This window comes from Monodelphis domestica, chromosome 2, assembly GCF_027887165.1.
Source record: "Monodelphis domestica isolate mMonDom1 chromosome 2, mMonDom1.pri, whole genome shotgun sequence".
NCBI classification, from domain to species: domain Eukaryota; kingdom Metazoa; phylum Chordata; class Mammalia; order Didelphimorphia; family Didelphidae; genus Monodelphis; species Monodelphis domestica.
The window spans coordinates 162,760,132-162,785,653 of record NC_077228.1 but is presented as its reverse complement, the minus strand read 5'-3'; the positions used below and the strand labels follow the sequence as shown (position 1 = coordinate 162,785,653).

The following is a 25,522-nucleotide window of genomic DNA, read 5'->3' as shown; positions in this document are numbered from 1 at the left end:
AATATTAAATATGCGTGAAGGTAAAAAGGAATTGATATTGAAGTTTTTGAATTTATTTTTGTGCCTTTTAAAACATCTGATACTTGAAGGTAGATGCCAGGGAGTTTGATGTGTGAATATTGTCTCAAGAAAGTGGCTCTTTTGATTGCCTATGGCCTCAAACTCTGACCTCATATTTTCATAATTAGGTAGTCTTTGATCAGTTATCAGGTCTGAGCACCTTGCTGTCCTGGTTCTCCTATATGTTTAGTGGGAAATGAGCCTGCTTCCATAATTTTATTTGTTAAGTTGGTTCTCATTAGAACTTTTCAAGGGCATTTTCATCTAGACCAGAACCTTGCTATTGTTCTAAATATTTCTGTTTAAATAACTACTACATTTTATTTGAATCTTACAGGGGTCAAGTGATTAACATGAGATACCTGGAATATTTTGAGAAAATACTTCATTTTATCAAAGACAGGATTCTTGTCTATCATGGGTAATCATTTATTTTCTGTATTAATGAATTGCTTCTAATATATCTTATATTTGAAAGATTTCCCTTGAGAAAAAAAGACATCTACTAATGGGCCAAATAGAGTCCGTTATTAATCATATTTATAGAATCTTTTTCATTATCTTTCCCTTACATTAGGTTTGCAGGATATACTAAAAATTTCCCTGCTACTGCATGGAACTCTCAGAGTGTTAATCTGTAGTCTCTGATCTTTTATTTCCATCTAAAAAACTACTCTAACCCTGTTCCTCTAAGAGCAGACATTTTCTTTGAATTGGTACTGTACCCTGGAGATTTAAGCCATAGTTTTGTGTGCATCTAAATTTCTTCTCTCTCTCTGTCTATCTCTCCCTTTCCTTCCTCTCCCTCTCTTCTCTCTCCTTCCCTCTCCTTTCTCTCTTTCTTTCTCTCTCAATCTCTCTCTGTCTCTGACTCTCTATTCTCTCTCTGTCACTGTCTCTATTCTCTGTCTCTTTCTGTCAGTCTTTCTCTGTGTCTCTCCTCTGTGTGTGTGTTTCTCTCTTTTGCTCTCTCTCAATATTTCTTTCTCATTCTCTCTTGTCTCTGTCTCTATTCTCTCTTTCAATCTTTCTCTCAATCTTTCTCTCTCATTCTGTGTTTCTCTGTTCTCTCTCAATCTTTCTGTCACCCTCTCTCTGCCTCTGTGTCTCTCTATTCTCTCTCTATTCTCTCTCTCTCTCTCTCTCTCTCTCTCTCTCTCTCTCTCTCTCTCTCTCTCTCTCTCTCTGTCTGTCTCTGTCTCTCTGTCTCTGTCTCTGTCTCTCTGTCTCTGTCTCTCTGTCTCTGTCTCTGTCTCTCTGTCTCTCTCTCTCTCTCTCTCTCTCTCTCTCTCTCTCTCTCTCTCTCTCTCTCTCTCTCTCTGTCTAGAGGTAAGAGGAAGAGATTAGAGTCTGATGTGTAGATCTGGGAATCATCTGCATTGAGCTGATGGTTGCATCCATGGGAAATGTTGAAATCACCAAGAGAAAGAGTGTAGGCAAAGAAAAAAAGACAGCTCAGGATGAGATTCTGGCATTTATCCACACAAAGAAGGCAAGACATAGATGATCCTGAAACCTTTTTTTTTTGGGGGGGGGGTCCCTAAACCAGTGCTAAGGAGACAATAGTGTGACAACCCAGGGAGGAAAATATCAAGGAGGAGGAATTGCAAAGCACAGAAGACTGGGAATAGCCTCATTCAACCTTTCTATAAAAATCACTCTAAATTGCTATGCAAATATGAAGTGTTACAGAAAAACCCAAGAAAAATAGACCTTTTTGTTCCATAACTGAACTTACAAAGTATAGTTTGTGAAGGAAAAAAATAGAAACAAAACCCTGTATCCAGCTTTTATTTTCAGGGTCGAAAAAAACAAAGATTGATGCCAGTTCACAAACAAACACTGTTCACACTGTTACTTTCAAGGCTGTCAACTCAGTGGTGAGAGTCCAAGTTCTCATCTCTATCTCAAGGCCCATTAGCAACAAGTCCACTTCATGGTTCAGAAAATTCCTGTGTTGCTTATCACTAACTTTGCACATTCTTGAGTAACTCATGACTAAGAAAACATTTCTTAAAATGAGAATGGAAAATTATTCAAATAACTTGGCTAATTATTACATTTATGCATTAACCTTAACTGCCACCTCTCTGTATTTTTAGTGCTAATAATCCCAAAGGACTGTTAGAAGTTAGAGAAGCTCTTGAAAAAGTACACAAAGTAGAAGATCTTCTTCCAATTATGAAGGTAAATTTGGCATGAATCTGATACTTTTGGAAATAAAACTATTGACTAAAGAAGACAAGTACGTGGCTTGCTTATACCAATTGTAAAATCATTTAATTATGACCAGATCTTTTCCATGGATCAAATATGCCTTGAATATGAGATTAAGATTATATCCTTAATTTATTTTGTTTTCAGTATTGGAGAGAGAGAGAGAGAGAGAGAGAGAGAGAGAGAGAGAGAGAGAGAGAGAGAGAGAGAGAGAGAGAGAGAGAGAGAGAGGGAGTGTGTGTGTGTGTTTTAGAGGGACTATTAACACCTATTTTATCTAATTAAATAAGTTACAATTTAGAAACAGCTAGTGGTTCAGTGAATAGAGTGCTGAACTTGAAGTCTGGAAGACTTGAATTCAAATCCTTGATCAGACATTTACTAGCTGGCTGTGTGACTTCAAACAAGTCACTTTACCTCAGCCTTGATTTCTTCATCTGTAAAATAGGGATAATAATAGTACCTATCACAAATTTGTTATGAGGACCAGATGATATAGCATATGTAAAATGATCTGCAAACTCAAAAGTGCTAGCTATTGTTATTAATTTAGGCCTTAAATGTATTATTTCATCATCACTAATAGACTAGGTGAATTTCCTAGGCTTTTTTCATTGTGTTGTATTAGTGTAAATAACTTACTCAAAGCATTAATTGAATGAGTAAGCCAGATAATATAGTAGAAAGACTGCCAGACTAAGTGTACAAAGACTAGATTTCTAATCTTGTTTAGTGAATTAATTGCCTAGTTGGTTAATTAACAATTTTAACTTTGAGAAAAGTCATATTAGTCCCCCTGAGCTTTACTTTATCTGTTAAATTATAATTAATACCTTCCCTACCTGCCTCAAATGCTTATTCATGAATATCTGATAATATGACATGTAAAAAAGTTTTGAAAGCATAAGTTACTGAATAAAAGTTATATTTTAGTCTTTCAGTTTTTCATTTAACGTGATAAAACTCCTGAATTCTTTATAATTATGTTCTTAGAGTTAGTTTACATTAAACAGTTAAGTCACTTAGACTTGTCATAGGATTATGGCATCAAATCCTTTGCCTTTGAGATATCAAATACCTTAATTATCAGAAGGAAAATCTAAGCAAGAACAGACTTTGGAGGGAGGCAGATGTTTTCTCAACATCTTTATTTTAAAAGCACAAGGGAAACTTTAGCCTTTAAGACAGCCTGATTATTGTTCAAGAAAAGGTATATATCCATTGCTGCTTATTTTGTTTATATCTTTTAATATTGTCATCAGTTGGACTATGGGTGTCCTTTGGGAAGGGAACAATTGACAACATTTTGTGGCTGGCTTGAATACAAAGGAATCATGAATGTGTGTGTGTTATAAAAAGCACTTAATTTGACTCTTAAATTAAAAAAAAAACTTAATAAAGTGATTAGATAACAGAGCATTGGAAACGTAAATATATGCTTCTTTTTGAAGGCTTAGAACAACAAAAGAATTGAGTATAAAGTGCCTAGTATGTAAGTGCGAAACCAGGGAAGGTGGAAAAAACACAAAAGAGAAGTCTAGGCATCATGCTCTGAGAAATTTGTGGAGGGAAGTTATATTCATTTGGGGGCAGAGAGTATCAGAAAAAGTTTTGTGGAGGAAGCAGGCCCCTAATTTGTCTTTGAAGGAAGTGAAGTACTTTAGGAGATCAATATATAGGAGTGGGAGGAGGGGGGAAAAGTCTACTTTAGACATGGTGGATAGGGTGAGCCAAAGCACCAAAACCAGAGAGGACAGGATAAGAATGAGAGATGGAGAATCTACAACAAAAATTATGTGAAAGGGAGAGTATGAACTAAGGCTGGAAAGATGTTGGAGACAGATGTCAGAGGGCCTTGAATTCCAGGATCAGGGGCTGGTTGATACATTTTTGGGGAAGGTAATGGGGAGCTACTGAAGGTTTTAAATAATTTTTTTAAAAGAACCTGATGTGATCAGAGAAGTGTGGCTGGGAAGATTACTTGGTCAGAAGTGTGAAGAATGGATTTAGAGAAGGATTAGACTGGAGACTGGAAGACCAGTTAAGAGGCCTCTACAATAGTCCAGGCAAGAGGTAACAAACCAAGGAAGTTACAGTGGAAGTATAAGTTAAAGATACACTTGAACCCATTCATTTTTCTTTATTGCTTTTTACATTTTATGTAAGAAGCCCAGAAGACCAAGGTGAGATCCCCCCACCCCATTTCAATACCAAATTCTTTTGTTTTCCCAGTGTTAGGATACTTTGATCTTTGCCTGTTATCCTTCAAGTACCTTTGATGGTCCTTTGATATGTGTGGAAAGAGTTTCCATTTTATTCTATTGCTCTTTTTATACAGATCCCACAAGAGTGTGTTGTAGCAAGCTGCTTTTCTTAATTTACTCATTTAGCTTCTTTTCACACTAGTATTCCCTAGAAAACTGATCATTTGAAATGACTGAGGTTAGGAGTAGAGACAAATGCAATATCTTCATTTTTCAATTACTTTGTGAATGGTGAATGTTCATTACATAATATTTCTTAATATTATGTTTAAATTAACTAAATTAAATTGAAAGTTAAGATTATTAATAATCTGAAGTAGTATCCTTCCTTTTTCACTGCATCGATTTGCCTAACATCTGTGAAATCTCTGCCTCACCTTTTATATGATCATTTATTTTTTGTTTTTACTGCCATCTATTGAGTTCACTCAACCAAATTCTGTGCTTAGGAATAGCATTTTTATAATACTAATAAGCATTCTCAAAGGAAATAACATTGATGTCTATGCCTCAAGGGGCATTAATGAGATCATAAGCTAGGTTTCTAACTTGGTGGTTATTTATTTTATAGTACCTTATAGTGCTTTTTAAGAGATTTAAAGTTCTAGCCAAAATAACAAAAAATTGAGTGATTTTTAGAATATCCTCCATATATTTGCTTAGAGGCCAGCATTTTAAATATAGATAGAGAAACAAAAACTTTTAAGCTTTTAATTTTCAGTATAGACATTAAAAATTAAATGACAAAGCTCCTTCAGCATTACTATTCTCCTTTCACTGATTGGCAGGTAGGAAATAGTTGTGACATTTGTTCTTTGACACAAATTAGGGTAGCTTATTTTTCATAAAAAGTCCACTCACAATTATTAAGTTCTTACTAACAATTTATGTTCAGTCTCTTGTGCAGGGAATATAATAGTAATGATGTGAATGTCTTAACCTAAAGACTGAAAATCCCATTCCATGGCATTCCCGTTAAAATACCCCTGTTACACAATTGGTGGGACATTGGTTACACATGGTATATGTATAAGCTGTAGTGATATTTTCTCTTTGGAAAGAGCGTGATTGCATTTTAATCAAATGTTAAACAAGTATAATTAAGCTCTTCTGGTGTGCCAGGATTTAGATTTAGGGATAGAAAGGACTTTAGAAGCCATTTTGTTCAGTCCCATTATTTTTACAAGCTAATTCCTAGAGAAGTTAAGTGATTTACCTACGGTGACCATAAATAATAAGTTGTAGAGGTTGGAATTCACCTTGAATCCTCAGACTTTGAATCCATTGCTCTTTTCCACTGTACAATGCTGATTTTATGTTAGGAACTAATATTGTTGCCCCTTAAAGCATATGGATGTAGGTAACCATAAATAGATTCCAAATGTATAGGAGAAAATGGGATTTTGCTTTGCTAATCAGCATAGCCTATGAGGTTTTGTTTTGTTCTGGGTTATGTGCAAAGATAGTTTAAAAGTTGAATTTAGAGAATGTTGGGCCATAGAATGAATCTTTTGTTACATGAAATAATCTAAAATTATCTACTGTTATAGTTGGAAGGATCTTTAATCCAGGTTCCTAAATTAACATATGAGGTAGGGGGAAATGGGAAAAGTATTCATTAAGTGTTTAGAATGTGCTAGGCACGATGCCAAACACTTTATAAATAAATATTTTCTCATTTGATCTTCAAAACAGCCCTTTGAGGAAGATGCTATTATGATCCCCATTTCACAGTTGAGGAAACTGAGGTAGACAGATGTTAAATGAGTTGCCCAGGGCCATTCAGCTAATAAGTGTCTGAGACTGGATTTGAATTCAGGTCTTTCTGACTCTAGACCCAGTTCCCTCTCCACCCTAGCCGTTTCTTGAAAGCTGAGACCTAGAGAGATTTTAAATGATTTTCCCAAATCCCACAGTTTCTTAAATAGTACTGCAAAATCTATTGCCTGCCTTCCTGGTTCCCAGTCCTGTGCCCTTCCCACTATGCCCAGCTAATGATCCCATTCCCCAGGAACTGATTGGCATTAGTGGTCAACAATTCATCTGTTGCATCAGCTTGACCTTGTTTAAAATAGTCAAGTGGAAAATGCATATTATTGAACAATGAATAGCATTGGCCATGAAGTTATAGACTAGTAATATTACTCTTCTTTTTTCCTGAAAGCAGTTTAACAGTAAAACAAGGGATGGGTTCACTGTGAATACAAAAGTTCCCAGCCTCAAAGATCAAGGGAAGGAATATGATGGATTCACAATTACTATAACAGGAGACAAGTATGTATGCTTTAAAAAGTGTGAGTATAAAATATGGCCATGTATCATCTTTGTGTGTGTATGTGTGTGCATGTGAAGCACACATGTTCACATGTGTTTATATGTGTGTATGTGCATATATATATACTATGTGATCTCTTTGTGGAAGTAATATCATAAGGGGTGGTATAGACAGATAATCTGGTTAATTTTCATTTTGATATTGGAATAAAAGTCATAAACCCTTAACTTTTGTGGGACATCTGGAAGTTTAATTTAGTGTACTAAATAAATATATGACTTAAGTTTGACTTTCCTGCTGAGCCTAAATCTAGTAGTTTTCTTTCCATATTTTATATGTAGTGTTCTAATGGCCTTTCTAGAAAGCACTTTTCTTTCTATATCTTTGGAAACTCGTATTTTGGGTCATTGAACCTGTAAGAAACTGTCTCAAAAATTACCTTTAGGATTTTGAGTGATTGTGGCAGTTGAGAAGTATTGTGTCTTCATGTGATTAGGAAGGGGAGGAAAGAATAAGCAGAGTTTATGTTCAACCTGATTTAAAGAAGATTGCCAAAGTAGCAATAATAAAGGGTCTTTAATTGGGGCAAGAAGAGGTTGCAATCTGGGTCCCTCACAGGGTACTGGGATACCCAAGAAGGGCAAAGGGGAGCAGGGCTAAATAATCTCTTGGGGAGCTGTGGCATAGTCCATGGGAGAAAGACTTGGAGGAGCAGCCCAAAACTGGTACATGCCCTCGGGCAATTCATGTCTGGGAATGGGACAAAATACTGTTATGGTCAGCAGCTGCATTTAACAAGACATCTCAGACACACTCACTGGCAAAGCTGTAAAATCAAATCTAATTTGAAATGGAGAAAGGAACTTAGAGTTTAAAATCAAGTGTGATCAAATTTGGGCCAGAAAAAGCAACTGGCAAATGATTTGGAATGGAACATGGAAATTGAGAGAGTAAAATAAAGTGTAGATTAGTCAAAGGGAAAGCAAGACTAGAATTCCTGTGCTTGCTGTTTTATATTTAATTATTGAGTTTTAGGCAACACCATAGCCAATTTTGGTCATTTGGTTAAATGACAAATACAAAGTTGATCCCATTCAGCAAGTCTACTCTTTATTTGTATTTCCTAAGGGAAAGAAGGAAACAAACATTTATTGTTTATTTTGTGTATGGTGCTGGGGATTCAAATACAAACAAAAAGATAGTCCCTGCCTTCAAAGAGTTTACTTCTAATGGGGGAGGGAGGATATCACACACTAAAGGGGGCTGAAAAGCAAATGGGATTAACAAAGTTAATGTTAGCCTGGTCAATCAAGGCCTGGCACAAGGGCATCATTTTGAAGTCCAGAAGTCAGGAACAGGGCTGGGAGGAGAATGAAGCCAAGCTAGCTTGGGCCTCGCCAGAAAACAGAAGCCCCAGGAGGAACTCACCTAAGGGCAGGCCTTAATGAGGGAGATCCCAAATTAAGAAGGCCCCAGAGGGTCGTTGAAGAGGTCCCAGGCCCTGGAAGTTCCAGGGGAAGATAACCCACAGGGACATGGTTCTGAGGGCCAGAAGGACCAGCTGAGAAATGGATCATCATGTAACCTTGGACTAGTCATAGATCTTTGCTTCTTTAATGTGACATGAGGATAATATGCCACTTAATGAAATGCTTTGACATACACACATAAGGTCCCTAAATGAATACAGGGATTTTTCAATAAATGGGAATGAAGCTCCTTTATAATGAAGTCCAAGAAATGTTAGAACTGCATAAAACAGATGGAATAGTGTTGCTATGCTTTATATAGTTCAACAACAGCAAGCTGGATAAGCAGATATCATTGTCACCATTGGCTTTTATTAAACATCTATGATATGGTACACGCTGGGGACTTAAAGATACATAAAACATTTAGAGACTTCCAGTTCTTGAGTTTAGATTCTGTTTGGGAAGCTCGGACTTGTCCAGAAGAAATGCCAACCTGAGGATTTGATAAGTACAAAGGAGGTCTTTGAACAGAGCCATGAAGACTGACCACTCTCAGGGTTTTACTTTACTTTTACTTTAGTCGGTACTCTTTAGCCATTCAGCTGATTACAGTTTGGTAGAAACTACTCTCATTCGGTCCTTGCCCATCCATCCTGTCCTCGGAGTTAATCATTAGAGTTTGTCCTTACTGATTTTCAGATAAACCGTCTCTGTAGCATCACCATAACAAAATAGTACTGTTAGAACATGGGAAAATACTTTAGTCTGATAATCAGGTGTTCTTAATCCTCAAAACCTTATATCAGCCTATTAATCCATTCTAGAATTGTATCAGGGATAATTTTTTTTACTTGTTACCTTCTGTCTTAGAATAATGTATTGGTTCCAAGGTAGAAGAGTGGTGAGGGCTGGGCAGTGAGGGTTGGGACGTATGGTGGTCACGCAGCTAGGAAGTGTCTGAGGAAAGATTGGAACCTCTGAGCCTGGCTGTCCATCCACTGAACCAACTAGCTGCCCCTTTAAGGACTAATTTTTAATTAAGTTTATTTATTTAAGTTAAAATATTTTTCCATGGTTCCATGATTCATGTTCTTTCCCCTCCCTGCTCCCTCCCCCCCAGCCCCCATAGCCAACACACAATTCCACCTGTATCATTGATCAAAATCTATTTCCATATTATTAATATTTGCACTAGTGTAATCATTTAGAGTCTACATCCCAATCCTATCCCCATCAAATCATGTGATCAGCAAATGTTTTTATTCTGTGTTTCTACTCCCACAGTTCCTTCTCTGGATGTGGCTAGTGTTCTTTCTCATAAGTACCTCAGAATTGTCCTGGATCATAGCATTGCTATTAGTAGAGAAGTCCATTATCGATGGTGTGACAGTGTATCCATCTCTGTGTACTACATTCACCCGTTTCTGCTCCTTTCACTCTGCATCAATTCCTGGAGGTCATTCCAGTTCCCATGGAATTCCTCCAGTTCATTATTACTTTTAGCACAATAGTATTCCATCACCAGTAGATACCACAGTTTGTTCAGCCATTCTCCAATTGAAGGGCATCCCCTCATTTTCCAATTTTTTGCCACCACAAAGAGTGCAGCTATGAATATTTTTGTACAAATCTTTTTCCTTATTATCTCTTTGGGGTAAAACCCAGTAGCATGGCTGGATCAAGGAGTAGGCAGTCTTTTAAAGCCCTTTGTGCATAGTGCATAGTTCCAAATTGCCTTGCAGAATGGTTGGATAAATTCATTTTCCCTCCAACATTTATTACTTTCCTTTGCTGTCATATTAGCCAATCTGCTAGGTGTGAGGTGGTACATCAGAATTGTTTTGATTTGCATTTCTCTAATTATGAGAGATTAAGAACACTTTTTCATGTGTTTATTGATAGTTTTGATTTCTTTATCTGAAAATTGCCTATTCACGTCCCTTGCCCATTTATCAGTTGGGGAATGGCTTGATTTTTTGTACAATTGATTTAGCTCTTTATAATTTTGAGTAATTAGACCTTTGTCAGAGGTTTTTGTTATGAAGATTGTTTCCCAATTTGTTGTTTCCCTTCTAATTTTGGTTGTGTTGGTTTTGTTTGTACAAAACCTTTTTAATTCGATGTAATCAAAATTATTGATTTTACATTTTGTGATTTTATTCTAGCTCTTGCTTGCTTTTAAAATCTCTTTTCCCAAAGATCTGACATGTATACTATTCTGTGTTCACATAATTTACTTATAGTTTCCTTCTTTATATTCAAGTTTATCTTGGTGTAGGTTGTGAGATGTTGATCCAAACCTAATCTCTCCCATACCGTCTTCCAATTTCCCCAGCAGTTTTTTATCAAATAGTAGATTTTGGTCCCAAAAGCTTGGATCTTTGGGCTTATCATAGACTGTCTTGCTGAGGTAATTTACCCTAAATCTATTCCACTGATCCTCCTTTCTGTCTCTTAGTACTAAATTGTTTTGATGACCACTGATTTATAGTATAGTTTGAGATCTGAGACTGCAAGGACACCTTCCTTTGTATGTGATTTTTGTTGGTTTGTTTGTTGATATGGTCAATTATGTGGATGGTTTTCCTAATATTGAACCATCCTTGCATTCCTGGTATAAATCCTACCTGGTCATAACAAATGACCCTTGTGATCACTTGCTGGAGTCTTTTTGTTAATATCCTATTTAAGATTTTTGCATCTATGTTCATTAAGGAGATTGGTCTGTAGTTTCCTTTCTCTGTTTTTGATCTGCCTGACTTTGGAATCAGTACCATATTTGTGTCGTAAAATGAATTTGGTAAAACTCCTTCTTTGCTTATTCTGTCAAATAGTTTGTATAATATTGGGATTAGTTGTTCTTTGAATGTTTGATAGAATTCATTTGTGAATCCATCTGGACCTGGGGATTTTTTCTTAGGGAGCTCTTTGATGGCTTGTTCAATTTCTTTTTCTGATATGGCATTATTTAGGTAATCTGTTTCTTCCTCTGTTAGTGTAGGCAATTTATATTTTTGTAAATAGTCATCAATATCACCTAGATTGTCATATTTATTGCCATATAAATGGGTATGATAATTTTTAATGATTGCTTTAATTTCCTCTTCATTAAAGGTGAGGTCTCCCTTTTCATCTTGGATACTGTCAATTTGGTTTTCTTCTTTCCTTTTTTAAATTAGATTGACCAGTACTTTGCCTATTTTACTTGTTTTTTAAAAGTATCAGCTCCTAGTCTTATTTATTAAATCAATAGTTCTTTGACTTTCAATTTTGTTAATTTCTCCTTTGATTTTTAGGATCTCTAATTTAGTCTTCATCTGAGGATTTTTAATTTGTTCACTTTCTAGTTTTTTAATGCATGCCCAATTCATTGTCCTCTGCCCTCCCTTATTTGTTAATATATGAACTCAAGGATATAAATTTCCTGCTGAGTACTGCTTTGGCTGCATCCCATAGATTTTGAAAGGATGTCTCATCATTGTCATTTTCTTTAATGAAATTATTAATTGTTTCTATGATTTGGTCTTTAACTGATTTTGGAGAATCATATTTTTTAATTTCCAATTAATTTTTTATTTGCCTCTCCATATACCTTGTTAAAATTTATTTGGTTGGACTGAAATATTTAATTGGTGGGCACCAGGGATTTAATTATTAAATCTCAAAATGAATCACTAAAATAAAATTGGAATTTATGGTAGTTTTATTTAATAGAGGGAAGGTATTAAGGAATGAGATAAATGAGAAATCCTGCTTCCTCTGAGCCAGTTAGAAATTCTAAGTCCCTAATCAGGGAAAAAAGTCTCAAGACAATGGGCCTTTCTTGGAGGTTTACACTTCCAGAAAGGCAGGGTCACTAAATCAACCTTTTACTCACCAACAGTGACCGTCTAAAAGGAAATAAGTCTGAGGGCAGCTGGGTAGCTCAGTGGATTGAGACCCAGGCCTAGAGATGTGAAGTCCTAGGTTCAAATATGGCCTCAGCCACTTCCTAGCTGTGTGACCCTGGGCAAGTCACTTGACCCCCATTGCCCAGCCCTTACCACTCTTCTGCCTTGGAGCCAATACACAGTATTTACTCCAAGATGGAAGGTAAGGGTTTAAAAAATAATAATAAAAGGAAAGCAATCTGAGGTCTCCTGCATAAGCTCCTCCAGGGGTCCAGTTCCACAGCCAAGTCTGAGAGTCCATCTTCCAGTCTCTCCTCTGAGTGACTTCTTCACTCATCACAATTCTCGAATGCTTGAATATCAAATGAATACCTCTGGCCCCTGTGGTCCTCTTTTTAAGATCTTTTTCTCTTGTGTCACCTCCCCTAAATTTCACGTCTACCAATAACAGCAGACACTCCTCTTCAGGACTGACCACTCTTTAGTTTACACCTTCTTTCATTAGATTATAACTTTTTTTTGGTTAGATCACACCTTTAGTAGTTAAAATGGGTAGATCTACTTCAGATACTGAGTTACCACCTTTTGGGGATTAAAATGTAAAAACAGATTGGAGATTACAATTCAGTCTTCCCAATAAAGGAGAGCTAAGAACCTTCATTGTTACAATCAGGGTATTACAATTTAATCTTCACATTAAAAGAATTGCTAAGTGTCCTCATTGTTACAACCAGTAGATAGCTAAATCCAATCTTCACAACCCTTACTAATTATTATTTTCATTGCATTGTGGTCTGAGAAGGTTGCATTTATTATTTCTGCTCTTTTTCACTTGTTTACCATGTTTTTATGCCCTAGTACATGGTCAGTGTTTGTGAATGTACCATATGCTGCTGAAAAGAAGGTGTATTCCTTTTTGTCCCTATTTATTTTTCTCCACATATCTACTAACTAATTTTTCCAAGATTTCATTCACTTCTTTTTCCTCTTTCTTATTTATTTTTTGGTTTGATATATCTAGTTCTGATAGAGGAAGGTTCAGGTCTCCCACTAGTATAGTTTTTTCTATTTCATCCTTGAACTCCACTAATTTCTCCTTTAGAAATTTGGATGCTATGCCATTTGGTGCATACATATTGAGTACTAATATTTCCTCATTGTCTATACTGCCTTTTATCAGGATGTAATTAGCTTCCCTGTCTCTTTTGACTATATCTATTTTTACTTTGGCCTTGTCAGATATCATGATTGTGACTCCTGCCTTCTTTTTATCAGGTGATGCCCAATAGATTTTGCTCCATCCTCTTACTTTTACCCTATGTGTGTCTACCTTCCTCATGTATGTTTCTTATAGACAGCATATGGTAGGGTTTTGGTTTCTAATCCACTGCTATTCGCTTGCATTTTATGGGTGAGTTCATTCCATTCACATTCAGAGTTATGATTACCAGTTGTGTATTTCCCAGCATTTTGATTTCCACTTCTGGTCCTGCCATTTGTTCTTCCACTATTTCCTTCTACACCAGTATTTTGTTTTTAATCGGACCCCCTAATTCCCACGCTTATTTTACTTCCTTTTCTACCTCCCTCCCTTCTTATTCCCCTCTTTTTTTCTTTACAGTCCTTTTAAACTACTCCCCTCTCCTTTGTATTACTTCTCTCCCCACCAGTCTGTTTGTTACCCCTCTACTTCCCTATAGGGTGCAAATCAATTCTCTGCCTTAATGTATTTGATTGTTCTTCCTTCTTTTAGCCAATTTCAATGCATGTAAAAGTTGAATATTTCCTATCTCCAGCCTCTTTACCCTTCCAGTGTATTGATGTTCTCCCCCCTCCTGCCATGTGCTTCTTTGTGACATATAAATTTACCCTATTTTGTTTCTTTTCTCATTTCTCTTAGTATTAAGCTCTTTTTATAACTCTAGTTGTATGTATATATGTGTATATACATATATACAAATATATATATATATTTATGCATACATATCTATATACATATTTATGTCTTGGCATTTCTTCCTATACAGTTTGTCACTGTTCCCTCTAAGTATAATTCTTCTAGCTACCCAGGTCATGATAACAATTTTTAAGAGTTACCAATGACCTCTTTTCCTATAGGGATACATATCATTTTAACTTTTTGGGTCTCTTAAAAAAAGTGTTTTTTTTTCTTGTTTCCCTCTTTCTTAAGAACCTTTTGACGATTCTCTTGAGTTCTGTGTTTGGGCATCAAATTTTCTGTTCAGGTCTGTGCTTTCCTTTACAAATATTTGGAATTCTTCTATTTTATTAAGTAACCATACTTTCCCCTGTAAGAATATAGTCAGTTTTGCTGGGTAACTAGTTGATTCTTGGCAATTATGTTCCTGAGGGTTATTGTTTGAGGATTTAATGTAGAGGATAATCTATGGATTTTTTCAATGTCTATTTTGCCCTCTTGTTCAAGAATATCAGGGCAATTTTCTTGGATAATTTCTTTTAACATGTCAAAGTTTCTGTTTTTTTCTATGCTTTCAACTAGATCTATGATTCTCAAATTGTCTCCCCTGGACCTGTTTTCCAAGTCTATTGTCTTCTCAATGAGATATTTCATGTTTCCTTCTATTTTGTCATTCTTTTGATTTTGCTTTATTAATTCTTGCTGTTTTGTGATATCATTAGCTTCTATTTGCCCAATTCTAGTCTTTAAAGACTGATTTTCAGTTATGATGATCTTTTGATTTTCCTTTTCATTTTAGTCTATTCTGCTTTTCATGTCTTCCAGCTGTTTAATTCTGGTCCCCAATTTGCTTATCATTTCATATGATTTCTGGATTTCTTTTTCCAAATGGGAGATTCTGTCTTTTAAATTGTTTTCTTTTTGTTGTTCATTTTGAACTATTTCCCACTTTCCTTGCCAAATTTCTTCTGTCTTTCTTACTTGGTTCTTGAACTCAAATTTGAGTTCCTCGAAAGCTTGTGACCAGTTTCCATTTTTTTTTTGCAAGTTTGAATGTGTTTGTTTGTTGCCCTTTGCTATCTCCTCTGTATTTTATTTTTCTCCATAGAAGTTCTCCAGGGTTAGAGTCCTTTTTCTAATTTTTTTTTTGTACTTGTAGATTCTTGGGTGTAGGTGGCCACTGCTGTGTTAGTTTTTTTTTTTCCTTCCCAGCCAAAGTCTGACTGCGGAGTAGGCAGCTCTCTCAGTATCAAGCTACAGAGTGGGTTTTGCCCTGAGGCTATTTTTCAGTCTCCGCTGAGTCTGCTCTGAGCATCCCCTCGCTTATCTCTGAGCCCAAGCTCCATGTTCCTCAGCCTTCTGGGGCCTGGAGTCTTGCTGCTCTCAGGAGTAAGTTGGTGGTGTCCTCAGCCAGCCTCTCCCTCCCCCTTCCCCCCAAGAAAATAGAGATTGCCCAGTGCTCGTGCTTCCCTGACTCTGGTGTGGTAGGTGGATTGGGGAAGGGGTGATCAGCTTGTGTTTTGGTAGGTGCAATTTTACCCCCTTATAGTGTGGAAATGCCCAAACCCTGCCTACTTTCAAGGCTGCTCCCTAGCCCTTTCACTCATTTGATTTTGATTTTTGTCCTTTTGAGGTACTTTATATTGGTCAGTTGTGAGGAAAAGATCCTTGCTTCTATTCTGTGGCCATCTTAACCCGGATGTCCTGCTTCAGGAATAATTTTTAAAAGTATATTTGGATAGAATTTGAAAAAGGAAGTCTTTTTTTTTCATACTTTATTTAGCACTACAACAATTCAGTGAGGCAGGTACTTTGTTTTATTTCCATCCTATAGATTGTTACAGCACAGAAGCTGAAAGCAGTGATTAATTTCTCCTATATCAGTGGCTCCTACCAATTTCTTTGATTGTTTTTTTAATATGTTCACCTGGCAATATAAACCATATCATATTTTTCTAGACAGTTTTTCTTTATTTCATGTCTGATCTTATTTCTTATTTTCCTGGATCTCTACTTTGGGGGAGGAAAGATAAGATTACACTGATACATATAGGGAACTCTCACTGAGCAACTCACTCCACCCATGCAAATAGCACCAGATCTGCATACCATAATAGCCAGCAAGTTATCTGGGACATTGATAGGTTAAGGGACTTCCCCAGGCTGTCACTAGCCATATAAATCAGAGGCTGGACTTGAAACCAGAATCAAACATGATAATGTATATAAAATGCATTGTAAATCGTAAATTATTCTTATGTAGAAATATTAACTATCGTCATCATCATCATCATCATCATTTCCAGCTCTCTGGGCACTAGGCTATCTCATTTGTCCTTTTTTTTTTTTTAAAGCCCTTCCTTTCTGTCTTAGTATCAATTCTAAGAGAGAAAGAGTATCAACGACTAGGCATTATGGTATTAAGTGACTTGCCTAGGGTCATACGACTAGGAAGTGTGTAAGGACAGGTTTGAACCCAGGTCCTCCTGACTCTAAATTTGGCACTCTGTCTACTGTGCTACCTGGCTGCCTCTATTCTCTTTAGTAGCATTATTCCATTACACTTAAAGTATGATTAGCTATTTTCTAACTATTGGCTATTTAGGTTATTTTCAGCTTTTTTCCTTAAAAAATAGCTCAGCTATAACTAAGAGGCAAGATGGTGTGGAGGAAAGAACATTTGGCATTTGTAACAGAGAACTCTGACATTTATTGATATAATGTGGGACAATGAAAGAATCCTGGATTTGGAGTCAGAAAACATGGGTTCAAATCCTGACTTGGCCATTTGAGTGAGTTTTTAATCAATTTTGTCCTAGAATTTCTCTCCAGTAATGAGATTATTGGATATAATCACTTTCATGACTCTTTTTTGAAAAAAAGTTATACCAATTTGTAATTTTAACAATAATGAATATGCCTGTTTTCCCATAGGCCCCTTTATCCATTGTCTTGTCATTTTAATTTATTTTTTGTCAATTTCATGCATATGAAATGGTACCTTAGTTTTTTTTTTTACATTTTTCATTATTAGTAAAGTTAACATTTTTGCAGATGTTTATTATAGATTCAACTGTTTCCTTTTGTGTTTTATTCTGTATTTCATTAGTCATTTTAAGGGCTCAGGCTCTTTATCTAATATTTTAAAATAATTTGCCTTTCCAAGCCTAGTTTTTATGTCAAATTTTGCCCTATACTCAACTCCTTGTCTCTTATATCCTGTTAAAGGTTATATTTTCTTGGCTCCTTGATTGAGTCAATCTGCTTGTTCCCCTTTGAATACAATGATTACTATATAAACTACCTGTCTTATAAAAGGACTCTGCTAGGGTTCTCAATTTAAAGATTTTAATACATAGCCTAAAATACTCAGTTTAAGCTCCTTTGGGTAAGCTATATGAGATTGCAGCATTAGTTTAATTACATTGGGATCAAGACTGTTTTTGTTTCTTTTTTTAATAAGATATTCCAGATGTATAAAACAATGAACAAGATATAGATGTATATGAATTCTAGTTTGCAATTTCCTCTAAGGCCATATACTTACCCCCAATACTTAGTTACATAAACTGCACATGGTAAGTGTTCATGATTGGCTACTCCCAAAACATTTTTCAGAGCAAGTAACTTTCAGCCATAACAGTAGAAGCTATCTGGTAAAGAATCATTCTAAAATATTATTCTTTGGCAGCTTTAAGTCAGCCTAGTCATAGAGCTGTTTTTCCCTTTATTAAGCTAAACTTATAGAGGAAACCAGGCAAAGCAGTCTTTCAGGTGGCTTTTCACGAAAGCAGCATCCTTAGAGGTTATATAGAGTGAAAGAGAAGATAGGCATATATTTAACTGTTTCTCCTGCCACATCAAGAAAACTTTCTGGATTTTGCTTCTTTTATGAATTAGTTGTATAATCTCTATCATTTCTGTTCATTCTTGTGCTTTCAGGGTTGGCAATATATTATTTTCTGTGGAAACTCAAACCACAGAAGAAAGAACACAGTTATATCATGCTGAAATAGATGCCCTGTATAAAGATCTCACAACTAAAGGAAAAGTATTAATTCTCTCATCAGAACTTGGGGTAGGTTATTATTTCCCCTTTCTCCCAAATGGGGTTAATTCTTAATATAAATATTTTGGGGAGGAGGGGATACTAACCTTTTCCATGATGAAAGCATAAGCATATACACTATACATGTAATAATCTTGAATTATTCTATATGACATTCCTTTTCTGATACTATTCTTTAACATACACACATATAAAGCAAGAACAAAACTGCAAAAATCTAGAATGTAGCAACTTTGATTAAAGGAAACACAATGATTGATTTCCATTTTTTAAGAGCAGTATGATACAACTAAAGCAAGGTACTTGCAGTATGATATAATTTTGGTTTGGCTAAAACTATTTGAGAAACTGCTCTCTAATGAAAATGGCATGAGCAAGATCTTCCCCTGCCATTTTCATTCTCTCATTATAATTGCTATGAATAATTATCATCAGTTGATTCATGATAGTTATTTATGTAAACTCCCATTTTTAATTAATTATGATGTATTTCTTTTTGACTTGCTTATAGTAATGAGTGCACTTCAGGTTATATGTGCTTTGTGTTTTTCAGATCTTTCCTATTTTATTAACTTTAAAGCCTTGATTGCTTGCCTAGTCTAAATTCTAATTCAGTCTCATCACTGATTTGCTTTGTGACCCCAGGAAAATCACATCCTCTCTCTGACATCAATTTATCAGTTTGTATATGTCGTCGTGAGGATTTATGAGGTAATGTTAGCAAAAAGACTTAAAACTTATCTGAGTTTTACATTAAACTAAATTTCTTTAATCATTTAGTTATAGTTTGCATGTGTACCTTGTCTTTTATGGAAAAGGGAAAACAAATTAAGATGGAAATCACTCAATTCCTCTAGAAGAAAGGAAACAGTGTAGTTATAGAGTACACATTAGGATTAATTAGGGATATGATAAGATGGAGAAGTTAGATAGTTTCATTCCTTGTAGGGAGGAATAAACCAATGTTTTCTTAATGGAAATAATTCCTGTGTGTCTCATGACCTTACTAATGATTATTTTACAACCCAATATTTTCTGTTCATGGACTTCTGTTTCCCTCCCCAGGAGGCTGATGCTGTCTGCAATCTAATCTTGTCCTTAGTTTACTACTTCTACAACTTAATGCCACTCTCCAGAGGATCCAGGTCAGTGTCCTTAATTAGAAAAATTGTGCCCTTTGTATGAACTACCTTAGAGTACAAATAGAAATTTAAATATTGAGAAAAAATAAAATATTAGCCAACAAGTACTCTTCTCCTGCTGCTCAGAACATGACTAAAATGCTACCCCTTAAAGGACTGTCATTAGAAAATGACAGTTTTTAAAAATTGGATTTGTACTATTATTGGCCAAAGATGCAATCTGCTAATACCAAAGAGGGAATTCTAAAGATGAGTTCCCCTCCTTCAGTTCTCTGAAAAGCAAATTTGCACACAGATTTTCTGAACTATTATCATTCAAGTGAGATTTGAATCATCGGTGCCTAGGTGTAATAAAGCTAATTTCTATAGAGATATAAACTGTCACACTAATTTTGATAATGTTTAAGTATCTGAACCTTTTCCTTGTTCTTCTCTTGGTAATTGAACCCTTGGGGATATTTGGGTTTTAGCCCTGGCACACACTTTTATTTATTCATTTCTTTTTTCTGTTGTACTATGTTGCAACATTTCAAAAACATCCTTAAGACCTGGAAAAATGGCTTTCTTGTATATATAATTAACCTCTAGAGTATATGGAGAAAGTCTAGGCTTCAAGCATCTAAGTATCTTAAGGAAGCTTTTGCCGAGCATGTCTCACATATTCCTCATGAGGCTGGGGCTATCTGATTTCTTGAGCTTGGGAGTTTCTGAGCTAGAGCAGGCGATTCTAATTAGTGTCTACAACTAAGTTCAACATTCATCTGGTGAGCTCCAGAGGGGAGGAAGAGAGGGGATGGACCAGATTGCCTAACCAGCCCCAAAATAGAGTAAGTCAAAGTTCCTGAGCCAATGAATTAGTAGAGGAGTCAGGCCAATAGAACAAGTCAGTTTTCATATTGTTCTGGTCATCATGTGCTATTTGGCTTTAAAGTATTGTAGGGTGTTATCAGAGTTTTAAAGATGAAGATTTTTTTTGCATACATATGTAGATGAGTAGATCTATCAAGGTCACCTCTACTCCCTGATGAAGCCTTGGGCTATGGCGCCCTTTATGAAGGACATAGTTAGGAACAGGCTTGGGATTCCCCTGGGGACTCTCCAGTGTGGAAACTCCCTTTGCCCATGCAGGCTGGCACCTTCTTTGCCATTAGCAGTCCTGGAGTGTTGTCCAGATCACTGAGGTTAAATGGCTTTATTATAACTCAGTGTCACATAGCCAGTCTATGTCAGAGGCAGCACTTAAAACAGGTCGGGGCTCTCTGGCCACTATTTTGTACTGTGAAGACTAGGAATCAAGAGTTCAAGATTCAAGTGCCAGCTAATACTTCCTAATTGCGTGCACTGGGGCAAGCCCTATAACCTCTTAAGAGTTTCAAGTTTCCTCATCAAAAAGGGAAAATAATATTCATTCCCACCTCACAGCTTGATTTCATAAACCTAAAAGGGGCAAATAAGTCTTGAATTAGGCAAAGGACTACAAAGGATGGGTTTTGGAAGACATCTACACTACTAAGATTATCATAGATCTAATCATTTTAACACTACGTTAATATTATTAACATTAGAAATGACAAAAACATTATTTTTTGTTTCTTAGATCATTGTAATGAAAATGAATGAGAATAGGAAATAAAAGTGAATGAGACTAGGACTAAAACTAAAGAGATGATTCCATGTAATTCCTTAAGCCTTACTAAGTGTTACAGTCTATTTAGTTTTTATTAGTCTTGATTAGATTACTTGATATATAGTACTAAAGGAAGATGTTTAAAACAAATTGATTAGATCTCTAGAATGCTGACTAAATGATTTCTTAGGGGACTGTCTCATTCCAAAAGTCTCTAATTTCATTCTGGGGACTCCAAAAAACTGTTGTAAATAGATATGGAAGTTAAGCTCTTTTAAGTCAAGGCTGCTGTGTTATATTATAGAAGAGGTCACATCCGCGTGGTGGAATTTGATCATTGTTGCTTTTTGTCTACATAGTGTAATAGCTTATTCTGTGATTGTGGGTGCGTTGATGGCAAGTGGGAAGGAAGTAGCCGGAAAAATCCCCAAAGGAAAGGTATGTTGGAGTTTGAAAAAGAAAGTTAGTCAATTGTATGTTAAATTTAAGTTGGTGATTTTTTTTTTTATTTCAAGGTACATCAATTGATTTCAAGCTATTTTCTTCAGTACTAACCCATATAAAAGCTGAAGTTGTTCTCTTTTTTTTCCCTCTCCAGTTAGTTGACTTTGAAGCCATGACAGCTCCTGGATCAGAGGCCTTCAGCAAAATAGCCAAAAGCTGGATGAGCTTACAAAGGTAACTAATTGTTTTGGGGAATATGTTGAATATTGTTACAAGACTGGGTACATAGCAAACATCTAGTTAATCCTTCTAGATCCTTAAAGGGGACAGCAAAGTGTGACATAGTGGATAGAGCACCAGGCCTAAAGTCAAGAAGACTCATTTTCAAATCTGGCCTCAGACACTTATTAGCTGGATAACCACCCCCAGCAAGTTAATTAATCCTGTTTGCCTCAGTTTCCTCAAAATCTATCAAATGAACCACTCCCAGTATCTTTGCTAAGAAAACCCAAAATAGGGTTCACAAAGACATGACTGAAACAACTGAACAAAGATCCTTAAAGAAGTAGTTTTTATGCTCTGAGTAATTATTATTGACTAAGTAAGCTTCATTCATACTTTAAATTTTTAGATATACTTCTTTTACAGCTTTACTGAGCAGAGTGGGTAAAATATAGATTTTTTTAAATGAGGCTAATTGTTGGAAGCAAAATTTATTTACAAAACAAAAACATCTTTTTTCTAACCTAGTTTCAAAATAATCAGTTTTTTATTTCCACATCATTAGAAAAGTCATTCCTTGCTTAAAATCCTTGGTGCCATTATTATCTTGTATTAATTTGTTGAAAACACAAGTAAATTAATTTTCAGATTTTTCATTAAGCAGAAAATATAAATTCCTTTTTTCCATGTTTTCAATTTTGAGAAGTCTTTACTGTAATTTTTAGCAAGTAAATACTGTTCAATAACAAATTTTAAATAGTTAGCAGTAGGCCACCAGAGACTTTTCCATAGGAGGTAGAAGAGGGGAATTGAAGCTTCTATGGTGTTTTCAGGCTTTTGTTTTCAGAAACATCTAAGAAGGCCAAATCAGTTTTATGTTAAGTCAAAATCAAAGCAGCAGCAAATAAGTAGATCTGAAATCCTTATTTCTTTTTTCTCCTTCCCTACTCTTGAGATTACACATCTGTCTACTCATCATTTTACTTTCAGATCCATTTGACATCACAGTCATCCTCATAATTGCTGAGGAACTTCCCTGTATTCTTTAAAAGTCAGTTCTAAAGTGAGCTGTTTACCAAGATTACCAATATTTAGAAACCTCTCCATGGTTCTGGTATCAGGAGATCCTAGATTCAAAACCCAGTTTGAATGATTATTGCCTGTGTGACTTTTAAGTCATTAACCTCCATGGGCCTCATTTTCCTCATTTATCAAATGAAAGGATTGTTTGTGCTAACTAGATAGCTTTCTAGATAGGTTTCCTCCGAAACTCAGCAGTCTAACAACTTTAGAAATGCACGTTTTTTTTTTTATCAAGTACCTTCTCTTATTCCAGGTTGACTCAAGCATTTGACTCTACCTTTTGTAAATTTTGCTATTTCCCAAAAATGCTCTTTGAAGGTCAGATGTCCCTTTATCACATAATTTGAACCCTCCTTTTCTTACATAACCTCAGAATTAAATTTAAAGAAGAGCTATTTACACTTTACAAAGGAAAGAAAATGGCAGGTGGGGTGGGGAAGGCATTTATTTATTTGTTTATTGGCAAAACTAATCTATTAGCTGAACCCAATTCAAGGCTCATTTCAAGTACTACCCCTCCTACAGAAAGCCTCTCTTAGTACCCTACTCTATAAATTATTTTGTATAAAAGAGGTAATATTTTTATATACATGTTATTCTCTTCCACCTCCTCTTACCCTCTCTCCCTATCTCACAGAATGTAAGCTTTTTGAGGGGGCAAGGACTCTTATAGAATTTGTATTTTCAGTATTTAACACAGTGCTGGCACATTAAGTAGGTGCTTAATACTTTGTTTTCTTAATGAATCCTGACCATTTTTCTATCTACTTAACACAAAGCTATTTCCACCCCCCCCCAATTTCTCTCCTTACAACACCCAGTACGTGGTGTTAGGGAATGGGGATGAATACATAGTTGTAATAAAAATCTTGCCTTTTTAGGGTAAATTATGTTGTCTTCATGTGCTTCCTTTTTTTTTCTTCTCTTTCAGTATTTCTCCTTCTTACAAGAGTCTTCCATCAGTATCAGAGACATTTCCAACATTAAGAACAATGATTGAGGTGCTAAATACAGACTCTTCTCCACGGTGTTTTAAGAAACTATAGTTGTTCTATAGTATTTATTATAAAGTAAAGGGCTGGGACCTCTTGCTTCCCTTAAGTTATTTTTTTGAAAAGTAAAATTATGAAGAAATTAGGTCCTTTATTACTTTTGATACCAGTTTTTGATAGGAACTGAATACTTGAAAGCATTTTCTTTACTTTTCCAGACTCAGAAATCATGAGAAGTTTTGGGGATGGGCCTAAAAAGTCTGGGAGGGAAAAAATGCATTGGCCAGTGGCCTGTTGGTTTCCATTAATAGCCATAACACTGCTTCCCTATAGCAAAACAGTATATACGTTTACTTTTAGAGGCCAAAAATTAGTAATTAAAAATGAAATAACCATGAATGAACAGATATCTGACTTTATTCCTTACATACCGCAATGGGTTTTTTCCCCTAAGGAATTATTTCCCTTTAAGAATTTTCTGATAAAGATCATTGTCCTTTTTCAGCTCATATAAAGTTCTACTTTGTGTTCAGGATCTCAAATGTTTTTGAGTCATTGATGACTGCCACACAGTAAACACAGAAAATTTTTGTGATGCAGTTGTCAACTAGTGACCTAACTCAAATGCAATACTGTTATACATCACTAATTTTTGACACGCGCGCACACGTTTGTGTGTGTGGTATTAACTGGTTGCTATTTCAGGTAGCAGTGTATGAAAATTCAAAAATCAAGAGCTACTGCTGATTTTACAAAATCTGGTTTCCATTTGGGGTTTGGGGAGGATGGCAGTGAAAACAGTGAAACTGTGGTTAATTAAAAGGTTACCATTTGAAATTCATTTTCTTTGACGTTTGTGAGTGTTTTGGAACCTTAACTATTCTTTTTAAGTGCTGGCATACACAAAAGACACATAAGAATGGCCTGTGTTTGTATAGCACAGAATGATCTGCACACAGGGTACCCAAATGAGAAATGTCCAAAACGATTGTATCGGAGAAAGCCAAATAAGAGCTTTCTCTTAAGCTTGGCCACTGCAATGTATACAGAACACTGATACTAGACTGACACATTATGTGATAGAAAAGGAAATATGGATAAAGCTTTCACTCCAACCAGGTACATTATTACAAAGTGTGGAAAATGACTTAAAATATCAGCAAACCAACATACAAGTGGAATGTATGCTTTTTTGTATGCACAAATGAATATAAACATTCTGCAGAGAAGCCATATATTCTGAAGGGACACAGGATAAAGGAATGACTAAGAACAAGGTTAGGTTTTATTTAGGAAGGAAGTGAATTTGGAGGAGATGGTCAGAGGTAAGTGGGGCAATCAGGGAGATGACTTTCCAGATGAATACAGACACACACACACACACACACACACACACACACACACACATACACACACACCGTCTATTATATATTTATCAAATTATTATAGCCTACTAGGCTTACTAAGGTCCCTTCCAACTCTCAAATTATGTGCATCTGTGAAATATAGAATTAAATCCAATAATTTAAAGATTTAAGCCCATTAATTTAAAAATTCTAGCTACCACCATATTGTTAGGATTAAGATTCTCTGAAGACTGTATATTAAAAGGTGAAGTTTGGAGACAAAGCAAAGGGGGTCCCTCTAGCTAATCTGAGTTTGTTGCTCACTGTGTGTCTCTGTTGTTGGCAAAGAAATCACGCTACTTCCTCAATCCCCAACTTATAACCCCAATAATGTCACTTTTTCTGGGTTTCCCTGGTTGGACCGACTTGACCTCAAATCCAGGTCATATGCCACAAGTCATATGGGACAAGAGGCTTTGC

The 25,522-nt window shown here is 35.8% G+C and overlaps 1 protein-coding gene across 7 annotated transcripts in view; it reads left to right on the top strand.

The window, feature by feature from the left end:
- The window catches only part of TTC13 (tetratricopeptide repeat domain 13), a 104,469-nt gene extending 79,932 nt beyond the window's left edge, over positions 1-24,537 (top strand). For 2 of the 7 annotated variants that reach the window (XM_056816145.1, XM_056816144.1), the window contains exons 16-23: positions 398-481; positions 2,163-2,247; positions 6,709-6,815; positions 18,060-18,195; positions 19,252-19,331; positions 21,315-21,393; positions 21,554-21,633; positions 23,636-24,537. In XM_056816145.1, the coding sequence (XP_056672123.1) occupies positions 398-481; positions 2,163-2,247; positions 6,709-6,815; positions 18,060-18,195; positions 19,252-19,331; positions 21,315-21,393; positions 21,554-21,633; positions 23,636-23,750 (766 nt within the window). In that variant the 3' untranslated portion in view covers positions 23,751-24,537. Of the gene's footprint in view, positions 1-397; positions 482-2,162; positions 2,248-6,705; positions 6,836-18,059; positions 18,196-18,831; positions 18,899-19,251; positions 19,332-21,314; positions 21,394-21,553; positions 21,634-23,635 lie in introns of those variants that run through there. The other 5 variants (XM_056816142.1, XM_056816141.1, XM_056816143.1 and 2 more) reach the window with 5 other exon arrangements.
- The last annotated feature ends 985 nt before the right edge of the window (positions 24,538-25,522 follow it).